The following is a 23,112-nucleotide window of genomic DNA, read 5'->3' on the forward strand; positions in this document are numbered from 1 at the left end:
AAATAAAAGGAGTGCTTTCTGAATAAGATTTTATACATCCACGGATTTTAATAGATCAAAAGGGTTTCAATAGTGTCTTAAATTTCACAATGCTTTAATATTCAAAATGTAGGTAGAGAAGTCAAATTAATGATGATATAATATTTGTGTGTTTTTCATACAAATAATCAATACTTAATTCTATCTCTAATCTATTTTTTGTCAACATAAATGGCACTGGGTACAGGGACTGATGAGTGGTATTTTCTTATTCTATTGAACAATTAAGTTTCATGTTTTCATCAGGTTCACTCTATTTAAAAAAATAAAGCAGACATTATTCTAGTTCAATACTTTTGGCTCATTAGCAATTTTATGGGAAGCAAGGAAGTTTACCTATAATTATTAATGCAGAGTTATAAAATCCACTGGATGTAGAAAATAAGAAAATCTTATCTGTATAGGTACTTTGCCTTTTGATCTTTTTCAGCATTTAGAAGAGTGCCAAGTTCAGAGAAGAGAAAAAAAAAACATTTGATTGATGTACATTAGAGGATTAAGGAGTTATGGAGAATCCATTATAGAAGTCTTCCTAAACAATTGTCTAGTATTTTCCAATGATGTTTAAACAGCATTTATTTGGCACCCAGCCTATACCTATATGCACAGAATCATATTTCAACCTTACAAAAATATGATGTTTGTGTAATTGTTCCTATTCTAAAGATAAAAAGTACATTCACAGAGGTTAAATAGCTTAAACAGTGTCACACACAGCTAGAAACTGGCTGGCTTCCAAAGGATTAGAAGCCAATTCTGTCTGACTTTAGAGCTGTCTGGCACTCTTTCCATCTGGGGACACTGCTTTAAACTCAGTTTCTGTATTTGAAAAGTGAGGAAGACATGAGTTGTTTTACATAATGGATGACAGGGTTTTGAATATCATTGCTTGTGCCACTGAGATGTTATAGATTTCTACATTATCATATCAATATCAATAAGCCAAAGAGTTAAGATGAGCAATTATTTAATCACTAGACCTATCTACTAGAATTGAAGTAAATGGATGGTGGGAGCTACTGCTGAAGAGGGAGGTTACAGATAAGTAGGGTAAAGAGGCTAGAAAGATCTGTTTGGTAACTAGTGACATCAGTATATACTTATGTTTAGCTTAATATACTTATATATGTATATATTTATAGTTATATATAGAAATGTTTATAGATATACAAAGGTTAATATAGATGCATTTATTTCCTAGCTATGTCAGCTAAGAGGGCCTAGAAGCAATGACACCCAGGAGCAAGGAGCACGCCTTTCTTCTAGACCTTGGTTTGTAGCAGCATGGTCCGGTGAAAGAAACCAGTGACATTAGGAAAAGTGACTGCCTTAAGACGGGGCCAATAAATCTGCAAGATGAGCCTAGAAGAGCTGGCCTTATAGTGCCAGGAAGTAAGAAAGTGATATCTAAAACAAACAGGTGCACAAACTCACAACGATGGGGATATGTCAAAGAGACATAAGAACTGAGAGAGTCATCAATGGCCAGGTTTAATAATTTGAGTAACCAAGTAAATTACTAGGTTAGAAACCCAAAGTATAAAAATCTCCACATATCCATACTGTTATGAATAAATGAATACAAAGTAAATAAATAAGAGAAAATAGACAAATCACTTGTGCAGAAGAATTCCAAATAATTTATACGGATAGCCTCAAGGAAGTCGAGCATAACCCTGTTCCTTAAGCATGGCTACAGAGTGACTTCCTCCCAAAGAACAAAGTATAGAAAACGGGGGAAAAGAATAACTTTAGAGTAGAGGAAACAGATCGGTGCCATCTTAGTCAGATGACCATAGTTAACATACCAGTGATAAGTTATGTTGATAGTATGTTTCCTAGATATGATGTAATGAAAATGGCACTTTACCTGTATAGTTTTCTCCCCCAAAACTTATAACCCAGACTAATTATGAGAAAAACATCCAACCCATCCGATGGTGAGATAGTCTACAGAGTACCTGGCCAGTATGCCTCAGAACTGTCAAAGTCATCAGATCAAGCAAAATTTCATAAACTATTATAGCTGAAAGGAGCCTAAGGAGACAGGATGACTAAATGTAATATGGTATGCTGGATGGGATCCTAGGACAGAAAAAGGATAATAAGTAAAACTAAGGAAACCTAAATAAAGTATGGACTGAGGTGAATTACATATCAATATTGATTCATTAATAGTGACAGATGTGCCCTGACCGGTTTGGCTCAGTGGATACAGCGTCGGCCTGTGGACTGAAAAGTCCCAGGTTCGATTCCGGTCAAGGGCATGTACCTTGGTTGCGGGCACATCCCCAGGTGGGGGTGTGCAGGAGGCAGCTGATCGATGTTTCTCTCTCAACAATGTTTCTAACTTTCTATCCCTCTCCCTTCCTCTCCGTAAAAAAATCAATAAAATATATTTAAAAAGAAAAATAGTGACAGATGTAAGATGCCCGTGATTGTGGACACTAGGTGTGGGGTATACGTGAACTGTCTGTACTGTCTTTATAATCCTATCTAATAAAAGAGTAATATGTAAATTGACCATCACTCCAACACACAAGATGGATGCCCCCATGTGATCAAAGATGGCTGCCCCCATGTGGACACAAGATGGCCGCCACAAGATGGCCAGCAGGGGGGGGGGCAGTTGGGAGGGAACAGGTCTGCAAGGGAGGGCAGTTGGGGGCGATCAAGCCTGCAGGGGAGGACAGTTAGGGGTGACCAGGCCAGCAGAGGAGGGAAGTTGGGGGCAACCGGGCCTGCAGGGAAGGGCAGTTGGGGGGGAATCAGGCCTGCAGGGGAGGGCAGTTAGGGGTGACCAGGCCTGCAGGGGAGAGCAGTTAAGGGCAAACAGGCTGGCAAGGGAGCAGTTAGGCATCAATCAGGCTGGCAGGGGAGTGGTTAGGGGGTGATCACGCTGGCAGGCAGGTGTTTAGGGGCAATCAGGAAGGCAGGCAGGCGAATAGTTGGGAGCCAGCAGTCCTGGATTGTGAGAGGGATGTCTGACTGCCTGTTTAGGCCCGATCCTACTGGGATTGGGCCTAAACAGGCAGTCGGACATCCCTCTAGGGGTCCTAGATTGGAGAGGGTGCAGGCTGGGCTGAGGGACACACCGCTGTGCACGAATTTCGTGCACCAGGTCTCTAGTCTTTCTATAAATATAAAACTATTTTAAGTTTTATTTTTAAAAATTCAAAGAGATGAAATAATGAGTCCACAATGGGAACTGTTACTAGCCTAAAGGGCGGTTATTTTGCTTATGACACTGATCCTCAAAGGTCAGCTCCATATAAAAACTGCTATACAGAAGCAACTTAAAATGTTTCCACATATCCAAAAGGTAAAACTCAGATGTTATGTAAAGTAATATGCTTTATTCACAACTTGATTTCTTTAGCATTTTCTTCTTACACTAGGAAAGTAATAGTTTTATTTTCAAGCAGAAATGTCCTAAGTCATCCTTCTCATTTTGTTTCAGGCTTACTTAATAAAAGCTTAAGTGGGTAAAGAATGAACAAAGGGTATCTGTGAGGAAGACGAATGAGATATATTAAACCTGCCCTTGATGCTGACAAATCTGGCTGAAATTATTTTAATGCGCACAATACCCGTAAAGTGCTCTACAGTAGTGGGCGAAGGCTGCCATTCACAACTTGTGCATCATCATTATGTCCCCAGGAGCTGTTAGTGTCCCCACTTTGATCAGCTTTTACCCAAATGATGCAGAGATGGTCTTGCCAGAGAGCACATTATTCCTAAACTACTCTGAGTGGTCTTCTTCCCCGATTCTGAACCATTTTTAAAGGGCACTCTGTATTTAACCTCTGAGAAAACCAACTTTGGCAAACAATGACATTTTTCAATCAAGCAGTTTTTGAAAGCTACACAATTTTTGTTTTTCAATGATGTAAGTAAATAACAAAATATTCCACTTCAGCCTGGTTAAGTGTGCATTGATATTTATTTGATAGCTTCACTCTGAAACATTTGATTATTTTATTAAAGAATTAAGTTTTAAAATAAAGCAAACATCTCCAATGAATAAGATCCTAATCTGTGCAACTAAGATGAGACAAAATCAGTTTGGAATGATTCATGATGATATATGAATTTCCCATTTAGTCATTCATGCATGTGTGCATTCAATAAATATTTATTAAATCTCTATATGCAAAATAATTTTCTGGTGCTAGAAATAGAGCAGCGAATGAAGCCAAATTAATCCTTCCTTCATAGTGCATACACGTTAAATGCAATTTATGAATAGGAAGGTGACAGAACCATCAATTATTGGGTAAAAACTGACAGTTACTTATAAGAAATACATCAGTCAAAAGGAGAATGTTTGCAAAGTAGTAAAGTGAATGAAGAATTTTCAAGACCGTCTTTGTATATTTAGTAACATAGTGCAATAAGTATATAGGGATAATGGGAAAGTCAGTCTAATTCATGATTCAAGATAACTCATAAAGCTATTCACTACTGATCAAAGTACATTAAAAAACTCTGTTGTCTTCCACAAGCCTCTGTTACTGTTTCTGCTTCAGTAAATTTGCTACTTTGCTACAAACATGCTGATGAACTGGGGGGCACATAGCTTACTTTTCTTGTTTCTTGTCTTCTGGATGCTTTTTCCACCATGCAGAATATGGCATGACTTTCCCTCACCAGGAAATCAATAGGGACTTTGAATCTATACCAAAATGTGACTGTGAGAACTGCCAATCTATTACAATTTCCATAGAAGTGAATATACAGCAATTTCAAAACTACTTTTAGTTAATTTGGGCTTTAAATGCACACTGTTATTCTTGAAAAAACTTTATGAAATTGGGCACATTAAGAAAGATCTGTGATTAAAAAAACCAAAAGTACACATTAACATACTGAAGTCATTATCACCCTATTATCCTATACTAGAGGCTCGGTGCACGAAATTCATGCAAGGGGCTCGGCCCGTGCAGCCCTGGCTGCCTCACAGCCCCCCAACCCCCCGGCCCTGCAGCCCCGCCCACTGGTCATTCCAGAAGGTCATTCTGCCATCAGGTTTAATTACCATATTAGCTCTTTATTATATAGTATAATAAAAGGGTAATATGCAAATTGATCCTAACAGCGGAACAACCGGTCACTATGATGCTCACTGACCATCAGGGGGCAGATGCTTAATGCAGGAGCTTACCCCTGGTGGTCAGTGCACTCCCACAGGCGGAGCTCCACTCAGCCACAAGCTGGGCTAATGGCTGCGAGCACAGCAGCAGTGGCGGGAGCCTCTCCCACCTCCTCAGCAGTGCTAAGGATGTCCAACTGCAGATGAGCCATCAGGCAGACATCCCTTGAGGGCTCCTGGGCTGCCTGAGGGATGTCTGACTGCCAGCTTAGGCCCAGTCCCCTGGGGAGTGGGCCTAAGCCGGCAGGTAAACATCCCCCAAGGGGTCTCAGACTGCAGAGAGGGTGCAGGCTGGACTGAAGGACCGCCCTGAGTGCATGAATTTTCATGCACCGGGCCTCTAGTGGGTATATAAAACATGAAACAGTTAACTAATTTTGCTCTCTCACAGATATATGTCTGTTTATTTTAATTTTATTAAAAGACACACTTCATAGTTGAGTTTCATAGTTGAGTTCCTTGACATATAATTTAAAAATAGGTGTAGTTTTTTTTTGTATATTACTTTGATTCTGCTTTACCATCAATCATTCCATTTATACTTAGTGGATGCTCCTCCATCCCAGGCACTATTCTAAATCTAGAGAGTCATCAATGAGTACAATAAATATATTTCTGCCCTCACAAAAATATTCTACTTGAGAGGATGGAAAAAAGAAAATCTCTATTTAAGATATGATATTTGAAGATACAAGTAAAATAACTAAGGAGAAAATGAAACACTGAAGGAGCAGAGGGCATGGTGAGGTGAGAAGAGATGGAGGTGAGACTTAGTTACTCGAGTGGTAAAGTAGACGGTCGAGGTCTCAGGAGAGCCCCAGAGGAAAGGGAGAGCTCTGGAGAAGCACCTCTGAGTGATGAATGCCAAGTGCTCTGGCCCTTGGGGAGAAGTGTGTCTGAACTGCCTAAGAGCAGAAAGCCTGGGCAGGGCTGCTGAAGAACAGTAGCAGGAGGTGGGGTGAGAGGACACGCATGTGGTGATCCTTGTTTGAAAATCTGGGTTTGTGTTTTACTCTTGAGATAATCATATATATATATATATGTATATATATATATATATATATATATAATTTTTATATAAATGTAAATTTTGAGTATATAAAATTGAATTTCAGCAGATGTCTGATACTGCTTATAATGCTCTGCTGTTGATAGGCTATGACTCTGGTTATACCCTACTCATTATATCTGCTGTCTTTAACATCTTATATGTACATCATATATATATATATTATATCTAACATATATTATCACAGACACATCATTTATTAGATGATTATAGTCTTTACTATGTCTTTTATAAAAGCTAAAATCTACAAAAATAAAGGTAACCTATATGAGAAAAATGTTAATCAATACCTCTTTATAATGTCAAACCCAGTGTCCACACAAGTCTCAACATACTCATAAAAATGGGTGTTGAATCAAATATTCATATGTTTGGGCATTTAAAATATCCAGACATATCTGAAATAACATACAATTTGTTCTATTTTCATCAGAAAAGTACTTTTTCTTGTACTTTTTAGTAGATAGTGGCCAATAACAACAAATACTATAGGTGATTGTGACATCTCATGAAATACTTGTGGGAAATGGAAACAAAGGAAAATTTTTGTTTTATTTGCAGTTGTTTCCAAGATATAACATATTTTATAACATAATTTTGAAAGAAATATGCACTATATTTAATATATAAATTTAATAATGATTATAGAACTCACAATTTCACAAATAATAAATAAAAGAACCTTAAAGATGCAAAAATGTAGAAATATAGATAATTATGTATCTATGAGCATAATGGCATATATTATATAGAGTCCATACATTTAAAAACAAGTATTTCAGGTCAACACAGATATCCTTACTAAGAAAAAGTAAAATCATTCATTTGTTTCTAAACTTTATAGAAAAAAATGCAGACTTTAGTTTCTGTGTGACTACATTTTTATGATAGAAAATTTTCAGGATACTTAGTTGATTTATATTTGTAAAACACTTTACAATCTATAAAAACTTGTATTATATAGAGAAAGTAAAATTCTTTCCAGGTTAAAAGAAAATTTAATTGTTTGGGATTTTTATTATACTGCGTTCCAGGAATGCCAATATACATTATACACAGTTGTAATTTCAAGGCTCTGTTAATCATGCTACTCTTTATTTATACTATTTTGCAGCCCCCTCTCCAATCACCAATGTAAAAAAGGGGAAGATTGCGAAGAACAGCATCTCTTTGTCTTGGCAAGAGCCAGATCGCCCCAATGGAATCATCCTGGAGTATGAAATCAAATATTTTGAAAAGGTGGGACTAACAAAATAAAGAATGTCCTTTTTTCTTCTTCTTTTTTTTTCCATTTTAGAAACAGCAATTATCCAATTTGTAGAAAAGCCTGTTGCAATTTTATGTGTAAATCAATGACAATTGATTCTGCAGTCATGATTACGGAGGCGAGGAGTGCACAGGGAGCACGCTATGTGTGTCCTTCTGCTGCCAACTAGTTCATGCTGCCAGGATACTGCCATATAGTCTAACATCAGCTTAACTAGGTTTCACAGCATTAAGAGATGAAGTCATCGGACATTTTCCAAGTGTCACAAACACTCCAGTTGCTGACCTTCATTACTGACTGAGGTGTACTACAAGAAAAAGCGCTTGTGTACAATAACCCTGCATAATACCTACAGTATGCTGCTAAGGAAGTGTGAACAGATAAGATGTGTATGTAATGTATAAATTTTTAAAATCCGTAACAAAGTAGCATAAAATCAAAACACTGTACATAATATTTGTTTTAAAATTTGGGGCCCAAAATTGGAAATGTGTGCCTCACATTCCCTGTATTTTCTCGATTTCTTCTTCCCTGGGTTGGCTCTTGGGTCCATGCTTATATGTTTGCCATAATAGTTTTTGAAGACTGAAGGCAATAATCACCCTACTTCTTCTTTTCTGGATCCACAACCAAGTGAGCTACTGATAAAGGAATCGAACAAATGGAAACTAAAGAAGGGCCTATAATTTCTAAAGCTGGACTGAAGTATTTGGCTTAGATATGCAGCCATCATGAGTCTTCCAACTCCCAGCCCCATTTCACTGTGATTTTTGTGGTCTGGATCTGAGTGAAATACACCCCTAGAACAACCTGGGTTCTAACAGAGGAGATGAAGAGAGAGGAGTTCCCAACCAGTCTTGTCATTAGTGAGTAGGAGCTACTGACCCAGAAGTCTGTGTCTATGGAAGTAGAAGTGAGGGTGATTGTAGATTATAATGCAGAGGAGCAGACCCTAAGAGGGAAGGGTAGGGCTCAACCACACTGACTCAACTGCTCCTCCCAGACTCACAGAGACATCACTCTTACCCTCTTAAGGAAGAGTGAAGAGGGTGAGAGGTAGTACAAAACTTATTTTGTAATACCTAAGAAATTGCCCAAACTATACATGGGAAGAGAGTGGTGGAATAAATTATTATCCTTATACTAATGCAAAAATATAATGAAAAATGTTGATTACTTATTAATAAAAATACTTTAAAATCCAACATTATATATATATGTATATATATACATATATGCATAGATAAGAGTATAAGTAAATACACTGAAATAAATCAATGCATTATAGAATATATATTTTAATTTTTTCTTTTATTTATTGATTTGACGATTACTTGTGTAAAAGTACAACAGAGTACAAAATAGTAGGATGTGTGGGGAGGTTGAGAGCAGGGCTAACTACATATTCTTTCTAGGTCTTATCTGTCTGTACAATGTATATATATTGATTTTATAAATAGATGATTAAACAGAAATTATTTCTTTTGAAATTGTTTTCCTAGGAATGACTTGATGTAAATTATTAACTTAATGTAAACTATTGGGTCATTAGGGAACATAAATGAAGATACTTATGTTTCACAAAAAATACTATATCAAATATATTATTCACCAACAATGCTCTAAGAGAATACCTCTAAGTAAAACCAATATTGAGATATGGTTTATAAATTTTATTGCAAAAAACAAGTAAATTAAGTAAAATGTTATATTAATTATCTCTAACTGATCCGTTTCTCCAAACTGAAGTCTAAATTCAACAGGTCTACAATTTAAACACATTCTATATCCAAATTAATTTGTTAAAGTTTGCATTTCTTACTCAATTGTTTATAAACGTTTTTTACTGAATACTCATGCAAAGTTAGGTAACTAGAGCTATATGTGTGTGTGAGTGTGTGTGTGTGTGTATGTATATTATATATATATATATATATATATACATATATATATGTTTATACATATATATATGTATATGAACATAGACTGAATTTTTGTAAATATTCTAAGTCCCCAAATTTTTATTGTAATTAAATTTGATTTCTAAAAAGTTGAAATGCATAATGGCACTTAAAAATAACTATACACCAAAAGCATCTGAATATCTGTCTCTTAGATAAGACAAAGTTCAAGAGCAGGGAGACTAATCATTCTACAAGTACTTCTTTTTTAAAAATATATTTTTATTGATTTCAGAAAGTAAGGGAGAGGGAGAGATAGAAACATCAATGATGAGAGAAAATCATTAATTGGCTGACTCCTGCATGAGCCCGCAACCTGGGCATGTGCCCTAGACCGGAATTGAACCTGGGACCATTCAGTCCCCAGGCTGACACTCAATCCACTGAGCCAAACTGGCTAGAGCAAGTACTTCTTTTCTAGCAGAGTGTTTCTTCCCTGGAGCAACTAGCTGGATCAGTGGTCGGCAAACTCATTAGTCAACAGAGCCAAATATCAACAGTACAACGATTGAAATTTCTTTTGAGAGCCAAATTTTTTAAACTTAAACTTCTTCTAATGCCACTTCTTCAAAATAGACTTGCCCAGGCCGTGGTATTTGTGGAAGAGCCACACTCAAGGGGCCAAAGAGCTGCAGGTGGCTCGCGAGCCGCAGTTTGCTGACCACAGAGCTGGATCAATGTCTGGTTTTTCCTTTTTGTCTTTAAGGAAATTATCTTATTTTTCACAATTATGAATAAAATTTGATTATTTTTATGATTACTTCCCAGCATCTGTGTGAGTGCCATATATGCAAAGGTAGGCAAAAGTAGGTTTATAGTTGTCCGTATGGAAAATAATACAATAATCTATATATATAAAAGCCTAAGTGACCATCGCAACCGAACTGACAACCAAACAGTCTACGTGGGGCGATCAGGCCAGCAGGGGGTTAGTGAGGGGTGACCAAATGACTGAGCAGCAGACTGCATGGGGTGACTAGGCCGGCAGGAGGGTTAGTGAGGGGCGACCAAACAACCGAACAGCAGGCTGAGTGGGGTGACTAGGCCTGCAGTGGGGGGCAGTTGGGGCGACCAGGCTGGTGGGGGGGCAGTTAGGGGTGACCAGGCCGGCTGGGTGGGGGCAGTTGGGTGCGACCAGGCAGGTAGGGGGGCACTGAGGGGCTATCAGTCTGGTGGGGAGGCAGTTAGGGGTAACCGGCCAGTGGAGGGGGAGTTGGTGGTAACCAGACCAGTGGAGGGGCAGTTAGGGGTGACCAGGCCAGTGGAGGGGCAGTTAAGGGTGACCAGACAAGTGGGGGGGCAGTTGGGGATGTCTAGGCTGTAAGGGGGGCAGATTGGGGTGACCAGGCTGGCAGCAGGGGGGGCAGTTAGGGGTGACCAGGCCAGCAGAGGGGGCAATTAGGGGTGATCAGGCAGGCATGCAGGTGAGCAGTTAGGAGCCAGTGGTCCTGGATTGTGAGAGGGATGTCTGCCGGTTTATCGGGCCTAAACTGGCAGTCGGACATCCCCGAGGTGTCCCAGATTGGAGAAGGTGCAGGCTGGGCTGAAGGAACCCCTCCGCCCCCCGTGCACGAATTTCGTGTACCTGGCCTCTAGTTAGTAAATAATAACACAAGAATAAACTCTGTTTCATATACTCACAACTGTAAACCTACTTTTGCCCCTCCTGTGTAATATAGAAACAATGATTTATCTCTTTTTAAAATTTTTAGGCTTCTACTAGAGTTACTCAACAAGTGGTGGAGCAGAGTTCTTTTCTATTAATATTTCTTCTAATGATTGTATTCATGTGATGGAATTTTATTTGTAGTTTAATTTCTTTTAAAATCATTTCTTTCAGTAAGATTTGGTTTTATATTTAATATTTTATATATAATTCTGTATTAACACAGTTTATTACCTATATAACTCAAAGTAAGAAAAATGATTTGGGAAGAATGAGTTCTATACATTCCCCAATAAATAATAAGTTGCCTACCTACATGAAATAAAAATCAACAAAACCTTTTATATAATACATTATTTGGGGAAGTTATTAACTTTTTTGGTCAATATTTTTATAATGAAGATATTAAATCCCAGACTGTTTTGCCAAGCTAAATTATTGAGCATACCAATAAAAAACATGTAAAGTTTTGTTTTGATTTTGCTTAACACTTTCAGAAGAAGGGGAAAAAAAGGATAATGAGCTTTTATACCGTGTATTAAGATAGGGGTCCTGACAGGTTTCCAGAGTCCATTTGGAACCTTCAGAATGCCACCACTACTTTCCTGGTTGGTTCTTGGCCAGACACAGGTGGCAGAGCTTTCCAGGGCTCATGCATTTGCCAGCTGGCATTTCTGCCTGCAATCGCCCTGCTCTAATAGAGGTCATTGGGCCTCTCCGCTCCTGCATGGTGATGGGCCCATTGCCATCTCTTAATTAAAGGCAGAGGCTAAGGGAAGCTGCCCCTGGGCAGGGTGTTAGCCAGCTGGCTCCTTCTGTCCAGGCCCTTCCCTCCCTGCTTGTGAACAGTGTTTGCTAAGCAGCTGGGGAAATGGAGCTCATTTGTTCAGCGGGGGAGGGGGCAGGAAGGCAGCAAAAGCCACTGCATAAACCAAGGACTTGGCAGCCTGCTGTCATGTGGTTGTGGGTGTTAAAGATGTGTACAAGGGATTTGTGATATGGAGGAAATTTTAACCTGACAGTGATTGAAAGGAGTGGAGGAGAGGTAAATTTTGGGAGATATTTAGGTAATTCAACATGTGTGTTTAACGGGCTTTGACCCCTTAGAGATATGCTTTGCAAAGTCCCTTCAATAAGATAGTATTCAAATACTCATAGAGACAATGTACAATTAGACCTATGAGAAGGAACCACTAAGACATACATAATATTAACAGATAAATCAGTATATTGCATAATTTTATGCAACTGATATTAGATACTGTATTATTTCAAGGAGGAAATTTCCAATTTCCTTGCGATGTTTTTTCTTCTTTTTTTCTGGCAAAATGTACTCCTTGTGACTTCAATAAATAGGAGTTCCAACCATGTCTTTTTTCTTTTCCTTAGAAGAATTTTTCATCATTCTATAGGGTTAAATCAAATTTACCTACAAGCTATGATGTTGTAGAAGTTGTGCTGGTTGCTATGTATATTATTTCCATCTCTCTCTCTCTGAGTGCTCACGATGCTCTTAATAAATAATTTCATCCTATTTTAAATGTCAAATAATAATAAACAGAGCCACTTTATAAAAGAGTTTGAACTAGAGGAACCGCCTTGCATATTTTATGCATCAAACTTTAAAAATGTTCCAACAGTTCAAAATGACCTTTGGCCTGGGCCTAAGGCAACATTGAATCCCAAATAACTGTTTGTAAAAATAACATGAAATCAGATATCATGACTATCTGATGACTACTGAACTAAATTTTTTTTTTTAAGTTTTAGAATTGACATCACTATGTTAGCTTATCTATGTCAATAGAAATGCCTTCGATTTATGTACTCGATCCCCCTTCTTTTTCATATATATCCTCTGCCCTCATCCTCTAATCAGAACACTGCTTGGGCTTCCGCATGAATCGGTGCTTTACTGAATAGCTATCCTTTGATCTCAAATGAAGGCTTGTTGCTTCCCACTTTCAAAGGATTTTTATTTTTAGGTTAACATGTCAAAGAAAAAACAGAGGTTGAGTTGTATACTCACATTTACACACATACTTGAATTACATGGCTGGATTTCGAACACTGATATTCCTGTGCACTTTTCTAAAAAAAAAAAAAATCTTACGTTACACTATAAATGTTAATATTGTATGTAACCATCATAGCTATATCAAATATGTCAGAATCCTAACTGTAGTTTTGTCTAGATTGTTTTTCACCAACTTAAATTCTCTTTAAACTAATTGCAAATAATGGCAAACAGATATTATATCCTTTCTCACTGAAAATTACTGCTTCATTCACAAACTGGGAAGTATAATAGCATCGAGAAAGTCTTGCATATTCAGTCACAATCTTGAGCATACTCAGAACATCAGTAAACACAATAGCTTATAAAAACTATTTGCCTCTTTTAAAAGAGTCCGCTTTTCCACTGCTGTATTCTTAGCATTTAGAAGGGGTATTAGGGTAGATGAGAGAAGATCAGTAAATGTTTGAGTGAAGAAAATTACTGACATTATTGGTCAAATTTTATAGTATTTAATTATCTACTTTAAATCCTTTGCAAAACTCTAAAAAAATTTTTCCTGAACACTTTAAAGATTAGGCACTTAAATTAATCTATGTATTAAAAAACACACATGAAGATCAATTGTTTGCATGGAGTGAATCAGAAAACCTATTTGGATTAGAAATGAGACCATACCGATTTGGAGAGAAGTTTGGATATACAGTATTTAACCCTAAGATAAATTTACATGTTTGATCATATTAAATGAGGAATGATAAAACTGCTATGAAAGAAGGAGGCTTATATGGTTGTATATTTTAGATTTTTTTGGTAGTAGTATTGAACATGGATAGAAGTTGACTGATATGTCAAATTATTTAAAACATTAAAATAATAATTATGACAATTAAAACACATATTTTACAGTTTAGTGTTTACATCTCTTTGAGGATATCCAGGCACCAATTCTGTACCCCAGTTTTAACAGTGAAGGAAACTAAAGATAAAAGTAAGAATGGACTTGCTGTATTTTAGCAGGTAATTTCAGTGTTCTCAGGAAAGCAATGGTCATGGTGTGCTGCTATTGATTGTAAACTTTATGGAAGAAGGACTGTGGTTTGCATTTGTTTTGGATTTTAATACACTATGAAGATTAAATAATAATCATTTTCCCTATTAGAGTGCTGGAGAAGTAAATATTATGTTTTTGTTTTTCTCTTAGGAGAAAAATCATTTACATATTATTCCAATTAAATCTTTTTTAAAGTTAATACACATTTCTATTTGTAAAGACCAAATTTCCTGGAGTATTTTGGAAATGATCGTTTACAGTTATCAACCAAGTCATTGTAATTAAAGACCAAATCTTAAAAACGAGGAAAAAAAACATCTCTGACCATTATTTATCTTTATGTGTCCTTTAATATCTATCAGAAATGTAATACATGTAGAAAGACCTTAAGGAAAAAAACAAGGTTAACCATGAATTCACACAGAAAAATAAAATAAAAGAGAAAGTTTAAAACAGGGACTTTGCGTTTTAAATCTTTATAGGTCTAAGATTTTATATTCAGCATAGTAACTTCAGCCATGTGAGGGGTTACAGGTGTTAGTCTAGACTTTTGTTAACAATCAAATTTAGAACAGTTCCTCTTTGTTTCAGTTTCCAAACTATCTCTCCAGTAATTGTTTTCACTGTCCCCATTGACTACACAACCAAATAATTAAAAAAAAAAAAAAGGTTTAAGTAAAAGTGAAAAAAATAGAAAGTTTTAAAAATGAAACTGTTTTGCTTTTATGTATTTTTAACTATTCTTTGTTTAGACTTAGCAAATTAAAATGAAAGTTCTCCAGTGAAGCAGACATTGCCTTTCCCAAGCCCTAAATACGATCAGAAATCAAATTCACTAAAGATATAAAGCATAAGTCTTACCAGATAGTGTATGAAGCACTGCCTCCTACTTCTATGAACAGACAGCATGCTAGATGTGCTCCCATAAAACATTCTGAGAGAAACAAGCACACAAATAACAATACTAAAATAGTCTGTAAGATCATTTACCTCCTGTAAGTTGTGTTTTAAAAGTATGCAGGTTTATATTTGCCAAAGGCAGATATGGTGACATGTCACCCACCATCACTGAGTTCTAGACAGCACCATAAATAGCACAGCTAGTGTGTGTAGGTGGTGTTTTTTTTTTTTTTTTCTACAACATTATATCTATACTAACAGCAAATTTGTTTCTGATGTGTCTTCTTATCTATGCCTCTAAGTTTTGCTGTCATTAGTAATTCATATGTTGACTTTTTTATTTTTATTTTTATTGAATGTACATGTGTAATCCTAGGACCAAGAGACCAGCTACACAATCATCAAGTCGAAAGAGACGACTATGACTGCGGAGGGCTTGAAACCAGCTTCAGTGTATGTCTTCCAAATCCGAGCACGCACCGCAGCCGGCTACGGGGTCTTCAGTCGAAGATTTGAGTTTGAAACCATCCCAGTGTGTAAGTCATTTTAATTACTGTCAACTCATGTCTCTGTAATGGTTACCAGAAGAGAGTCAGTGGATCAATACTCTCTCCCTGGGCCTGCTGTCAGCCTTCCGCTCCTTCTCCGCCTCCCAGGCATGACCCTTTCTGGTGGGGAGCCTCTGGATGCTGTGATGGGAGGTTAGCGGGTTAACACGCCGGTCCTCACTCCTCATCCAGTTAATTCTATGGGGAGGTGAAACATGAGGAGATCCTGAAGAAATGTTTCAACCTTGCTTTTAAAGACTTCCTTCCCACTGCTTCCATACTTTATTGAATTATTGCCGTTTACTTTTTAGTTGGTTTATTGAACGGGGCTACCAGGCTTAGTCTTTCTATGAAAACTCCACAGGGAGCTTTCCTGAGTATTGATTTTGGCAAGAAAATGGTGGTCTTAGGAACCAGTCTGATGGTTTTAAAAAAAAATCAAAATCTCTGGAAGTATCGCTGAGTAGAGGGTCTATTACTGGAAAACCTTTCTTATGCCAAACCTCCCCACCCCCCGCATAAAATAGCACATAACTTTCTCCTCTTTAATGACAAACAAAATATTTAGATTACTTACTTGTCTTAAAGTACATGTTAAAACCAGACTAGAAGAAGATTTGTTTATAATACATGTCATTATACACACTTTAAAAAGCCAGGCTTTGTAAGAATTAGTGATTTTAAAAATAGAGAAAATAAAATACATTTTTTTCTCCTTTTGAAAACCAACAAAATGAGAGCTTACTTCTGAGATTTACTTTGCAATGATTAGAAACATAATTAAATTAAAATTTCAATAAAACAATGAAATGCAAATCTTTTAAAATATATATACTTGTTTAAAGCATATTTAACTGAATTACCTAAACAATAATTTTTATTATATAAAAAGTAGCTTTTTAAAAAAAGTATTACTTAATTTTATAATACAGTTTAGGATACCCTGGGAACAATGATAAATTACATTTTCTGTGCAAAGAAAAGTCTATGTGTGAAGTTTAATTGAAGCTAATGAAATTTGAACATTTAATGCTATTCATCAAAGTTCCTTAAATAAAGAATAAATTAGTCACAAAATCATTATAATATTGGCAATATTTTGATTATTCAATCTCACACCTTAAAACCTAAACTGGATTTATGACAAAAGTCTTGTTATAAAAGCTGGGCACACTAATAGGCCTTATTTCTGGTTTGGTATCATTAGTACTGCATAATGCTTATGTAGTTTACCAACTCTGGGAATAGTATAACCAACCAGTACCTTGCAATATTCTTGAGTGCATTGATAACAATGCAAATAAAAGATCCAGTTTTTAAAAATTACAAAATTCTACTTAGTTTTAGGATGTTGGCATATTCAGCAACTTTTTTTCCAGATCTTTTAATATACCTTTCCTTACTTTTTAAAATACATATTTTTATTTTTATTTATTTCAGAGAGGCAGGGAGAGGGACAGAGAGATAGAAACATCAATGGTGAAACTCATTGATTGGCTGCTTCCTACAAATCCCCTACTGGGGATTGAGCCCACAACCCAGGGCATGTGCCCTTGACCAGAATTGAACCCAGGACCCTTCAGTCGACAGGCCAACACTCTATCCACTGAGCCAAACCAGCTAAGGCCCTAACTTTTTTTTTTTAAATTAAAGAGTAAATTCTGGTTATGCCAAAACTCATTAATCTGAGAACTGAGAGAACTAATATGAGGTCATGTTCCATATACTTTTTAAAATGCTCACATAAGCCTGTCTACTTTTTGTCATTTTCTACATAATTTCTAGAGAAAAAGATATCAGTCAAATAATTATTACTACAATGTTGACTTTAGTGTTATTAATAGATACTAAAAATATTTCAGGGCTGTTCTGCCTCTTAGTTATTAATGTGGATTTTTACTTGAATATATGTACATATATTTGCAAACATTTTAAAAAAAGATTTTTTCTTTGTACAATGTACCTATTGCATACCATCCCCCTTTGAACTTTATGTAGACTCTTCTTTGGATATAATTCAACAAGGATGTATTGAGCACCTATCAAAGGTAAGTCTTTGTTAGGCTCTGGAGAAATCATCAAAAGTAACACCTGGAAACTTCTCTCCAGAGACTAAGAATGCAGTCTATTTACTTCTAAAGGATGGAATATTTGTTACAAAACCATTTTAGAATACTAATTTTGTTTATTATTTATTTTATTTTATTCTACACATCAAAAGATTTTCACTATGGGCACTGCAAGTGACTCAACTTTAAGGAACAACCAATCACTCCTTTCTTGAGGCTTGTAGTCAAATAGGGAGTTAAAGAAGAAAAATGGTGATCATGAAAATAATCCTTCCTTTTCAGAACTTCTGTAAGATTTCTGTTATATGCCAATCATTTGACAATTATTTGTGCAGTAATTTGTGCAATCACTTGAATTATTTATTGAGCAACTATTTATTTAATATCATAATTTAGTACTTCACATACATATATTCTTTTTATAAGAGTCTGAAAATACTAGAATGCAAGAATTATGGTATGTTAAATGTATTTTCATGTTTTCTAATACCATCATTATCAATTTTCTTTTGATGGGTGACAAGAATACTGGCTTTCATGAATCACTGTTACTAAGGAAAGTCTAACTTATTCAGGTATGTTAGGACAGACAATTATCTGAAAATAATTGCTTTGCACATAAACTTCAAAAAGAACTTTCTAATTGGTTACTCAACTTAGAATAATGATGCATAGTAATGATACATTGACACATCGTATTATTGGTTTGTTTAATTTTTAAAATTTATTTATTAATTTATATTATACTTCAGTCATAAAATTGAAGGGCTTTATTTTCATCTACATTATCTTGGATGCCACAAATATAGACCTAATATCAAATGCAAATATTAGTGAAAATAGGAATGCAAAAAATATTTATCTTAGAAAGAATATCCACTTTAATTTTGTTTTGGATATAAATAATATATTTAAAATTGACCCTTTAAATTATCCTTATTCCTAACAAGTAATGAGAAAAACACTAACAAATAAATGTAACATAAATGAAACCATCAAGCCAAACTAGTTAGGTCTTTTTCTGTACTTTTTTTTATACAAATCATTTTATAATTTTAATAGTATCACTGAATCTGTCTTAATTCCTACTGTCCAAGAAATACCTTTATGTTTCTTTTATAATTTCTCTCCCAATGCATTACTTCCTTTCATCCAACTACTTTGATTCAAATCTGTATAATTCAACTCCTGGAATAATGCTATTCTGTTTTTTATTGAGATAATTGTAGATTCACATGCCATTGTAAGCAACAATACAGAGAGAACGCTTGTATACTTTCCTGTTTCCCCCAATGGAAATATTTTGCAAAACTATAGTATCATATCACAATAAGGATACTTGACATCGATGGAATTCATCAATCTTACATTTCCTGGTTAACGTGTGTGTGTGTGTGTGTGTGTGTGTGTGTGTGTGTGTGTGTGTGTGTGTGTGAATGTTAAGTTCTATATAATTTGGTCAGTTGTGTAGGCTTGTGTATTTATCATCTCAGTCAAGATACTGAATAGTAACAAAATCACAGGATCCCTCCTGTTGCCTTTCTATAATCACATACACTTCCTTTGGTGAAAATTCCTATTCCATAACTAATCCTTGGCAACCACTGATTTCTAAACATGCATCCTAAAATTTTGACATTTCAAAATATTTTATTATTTGAGTCAACTAGTATGTCAACTTTTAGTTTAGAATTGGGTTTTTTCACTCAGTATAGAGATTCATCCAAATTGTTGAATATATCAAGTTTTTTCTTTTTTATTATTGAGTAGTATTTCATGATGTGTATATACCCCAGTTTGTTTAGCCATTCACATGTTGAAGGACATCTGAACTGATTCCAGATTTTGCTATTATAAATAAAGATGCAATGAACATTCAGGTACATATTTTTGAGTCAACCTAAGTTTTCATTTCCCTGGGATAAATAACTACGAGTACAATTCTTGTATCATGAGGTAATTGCTTGTTTAATATGGTAAGAAAATGCCAGATTATTTTCCAGCATGGCTGTATCATTTTACACTCCCAACAGCAATGAATCCACATTGATCAATTTCTCCACATCTTCATCAGCATTTGGTGTTGTCATTATTACCTTCCTTCTTTTATTTAAATTCTTATTGGACAGGTGGGTAGTGATATTTTATTATGGTTTAAATTTGAATTTTTCTGATGGTTAGTAAGTTCAACAACGTTTCATGTTTTTATATGCTTGCCATGCTGTTTTAAATTGTCCCACTATGTCTTATGTACTCATTATAAAAATATGGTAACTTTGATCATGTTATTCTGATTAAGAAAATTAATAGATACTTATTGCAATAGGAAACAGATTCCAAATTATTAGCCTATCCTTCCAGAGCTCTTATAATCTGGCTCTAATAAAACCTCTCACCTTCAATTTTAACTGCTTAAAAATATAGCTAAAATCTAGAGACTATCTATGTAATATGAGTTTGGAGCCAGGAGTGTGAGAAGCAAAGTGAGGGGAAATAATGTGAGTTTTCTACATATGCTACTTCACAGTTCCCAATCATGACATACAATGATTTAAAAAAAAACACATTGTTATTTAATACGAATCAATAAATAAATCAACAAAGAAAAGTGCTGGTGAGGATGTGGAAAAAAAGGGAATCTTAGTACACTGTGAGCAGGAATGCAGACTGATACAGCCGCTGAGGAAAACAGCATGGAGTTTCCTCAAAGAGATTAAAAGTGGGCCTAACTGATGGCAACATCTTGGGAGAGATAGGAAGGGCTCTAACAGTGGAGTTAGGTAAAACAAAAGGTTATGCAATTATATTTAACAATGGAGTGTGAAATTGACTCTATTTTATTTCTAAAAAGTTTAACATCACTAATATAGAGTAGGTAGGACTGGATTGGTATGCTGAGAAAAAGAGGAAGACTCATTATGGAGATGATTTTGTTAGAACATTAATAGGACTCAAAAGCATTGGAATGGGGGGATATTGACACATATGTAATACCTTAATCAATAAAAAAAATTTTGGAAAAAAAAAGTGTTGGAGCAGCAGTTGGAGTCCAATCCAAGTAATTTTTATAGGCCAAGTCTGCATGGTTTTCTCCAGAAACAGTGCTCCTGCCAAAAAGAAAGTTAAAACTGATAAAAAGCAATGGTTTAAGTAATCTGAGTTTAGAGAATATAAAGCAAATCTTAGGAAAGACTATTAGTGATAGTGGGCTATCTTTGCCCTACACTATTTATACTGTTCATCAGTATTAAAATCCCTACTCCAGATCTCAGTAACAAGGAGTAGGAGAAAACAGAGTAAAGATTCATTAAATTGCAACTATTATCATCCAAGAAGAGATTGAATAAGATCGTAGATTTAGGTTGTAAATAATAGTTTTTCTTATGTATCAACCAGCTGTTGATGATATTGAACCCTAAAGGCTGGTCTGAAAGGATTGAAAGTATAGATCAGTGCAAGAAGATGGTCAGAGTGAAACCAAAATCTCAGTGGAACTTCCAAATTATGAAACCAAAATGTAGGGTGTTAGGTCTGAGTTCCTTGTCTCAAGAAGTAGAATAATGAAGTCAGGGGCAAAAACAGTTAGTGGAAGCAAATTTTATTGGGAGCATCCATGCAAATTAAAGTCTGTTAATCCATGTGTAGAGTCCCACATGGACATAAGCCACTGGAGAGGGAGTGCACCTCCCGCCATTAACCTAGCGGGTGGAAGGGAGAAAGGAAGTGCGCACACTTTTTTTGAATATATGCTTGTTAGTTCCTGATTAGTCCTTTCAAAGAATTTTGCCTTAACAACATCTTGGGATTGGTTTCCATGCCTTACTATTTTGTGATTGGTTATCTGCAAGCTGTCTGTCTTAACAACATTTTAAAGCTTATGTCTCCCACAAGCTCCCTTCCTACCCTACCCAGTTGGGTGTTTCAGTAACTCCACTAGTTTTACTTCCATTTCTTCCCCCACCTCCCTCAAGAGAGCCAGTCAATTTTGGTTAGAAAGAATTAAGGAACAGGTGACAGAAATAGAAAGGGAAGTGTTTAGATGTCCAACACTTATCTGGGGCCAAGATCTGGGCCAAGATTTGAGAAAGGATTGAAAACAACGAAACATGGGAAGTAGGGTTGGTATTAGTTTTGATAATTTAGGATTTGTTATATTGGAGGTGAACTAATGCCTCACTCTCAATTTATCAGAACCATTGTCATTAAACTACTTGAGGCCCAGTGCACAAAATTCGTGCATGGGGGGGGGTTGTCCCTCAGCTCAGCCTCCAACCTCTCCGACTGCCGGTTTAGGCCCGATCTTGATAGAATCAGGCCTAAATGGGCAGTTGGACATCCCTCTCACAATCCAGGACTGCTGGCTCCCAACTGCTTGCCTGTCTGCCTTCCTGATTGCCCCTAACCGCTTCTGCCTGCCAGCCTGATCACCCCCTAACCACTCCCCTGCCATCCTGATTGATGTCTAACTGCTCCCCTGCCAGCCTGATTGCCCCTAATTGCCTTCCCCTGATGGCAGAGATAGGATATGCATGCTAGGTATCCTATTGACGGTTTCCTAAGAACATCAGTAAAATTTATGTTACTTATTTAATTGGATTTAGTTATCAGGGCAAAGAAACTTTTCTTGATTATCCTATCTAATAAAAGAGTGATATGCAAATTGACTGTCACTCCAACACACAAGATGGCTGCCCCCATGTGGTCACAAGATGGCTGCCACAAGATGGCCAGCAGGGGAGGGCAGTTGGGAGGGAACAGGTCTGCAAGGGAGGGCAGTTGGGGGTATCAAGCCTTCAGGGGAGGGCAGTTAAGGGTGACCAGGCCAGCAGAGGAGGGAAGTTGGGGGTGACCAAGCCTGCAGGGAAGGGCAGTTGGGGGGACCCAGGCCTGCAAGGGAGAGCAGTTGGGAGGGACTAGCCCTGCAGGGGAGGGAAGTTATGGGTGATCAGGCCTGCATGGGAGGACAATTGGAGGAATCAGGCCTGCAGGGGAGGGCAGTTTGGGGGGACCCAGGCCTACAGGGGAGGGCAGTTGGGGGGAGACCAGACCAGCAGGAGAGAGCAGTTAGGAACCATGAGGCTGGCAAGGGAGGGCAGTTGGGAGTGACCAGGTCGGCAGGGGAGAGCAGTTAGAGGTGACCAGGCTGGCAGGGGAGGGCAGTTAGGAGCAAACAAGCTGGCAGGGGAGCAATTAGGCATCAATCAGGTTGGCAGGGGAGTGGTTAGGGGGTGATCAGGCTGGCAGGCAGAAGCAGTTAGGGGCAATCAGGAAGGCAGGCAGGCGAGCAGTTAGGAGCCAGTAGTCCTGGATTGTGAGAGGGATGTCTGACTGCCCGTTTAGTCCCAATACTAGTAGGGGTCCCAGATTGGA

General features: G+C 36.9%; 1 protein-coding gene across 4 annotated transcripts in view; it reads left to right on the forward strand.

Moving 5' to 3' along the window:
* The window catches only part of EPHA5 (EPH receptor A5), a 339,786-nt gene that overhangs the window by 236,963 nt on the left and 79,711 nt on the right, over window positions 1-23,112 (forward strand). For all 4 annotated transcript variants that reach the window (XM_054728753.1, XM_054728760.1, XM_054728756.1 and 1 more), the window contains exons 6-7: window positions 7,375-7,499; window positions 15,502-15,661. In XM_054728753.1, coding sequence (XP_054584728.1) covers window positions 7,375-7,499; window positions 15,502-15,661 — 285 coding nt within the window. The remainder of the gene's footprint in view (window positions 1-7,374; window positions 7,500-15,501; window positions 15,662-23,112) is intronic.

The sequence above is a fragment of the Eptesicus fuscus genome, chromosome 2 (genome assembly GCF_027574615.1).
Source record: "Eptesicus fuscus isolate TK198812 chromosome 2, DD_ASM_mEF_20220401, whole genome shotgun sequence".
In the NCBI taxonomy this organism is placed as follows: Eukaryota; Metazoa; Chordata; class Mammalia; order Chiroptera; family Vespertilionidae; genus Eptesicus; species Eptesicus fuscus.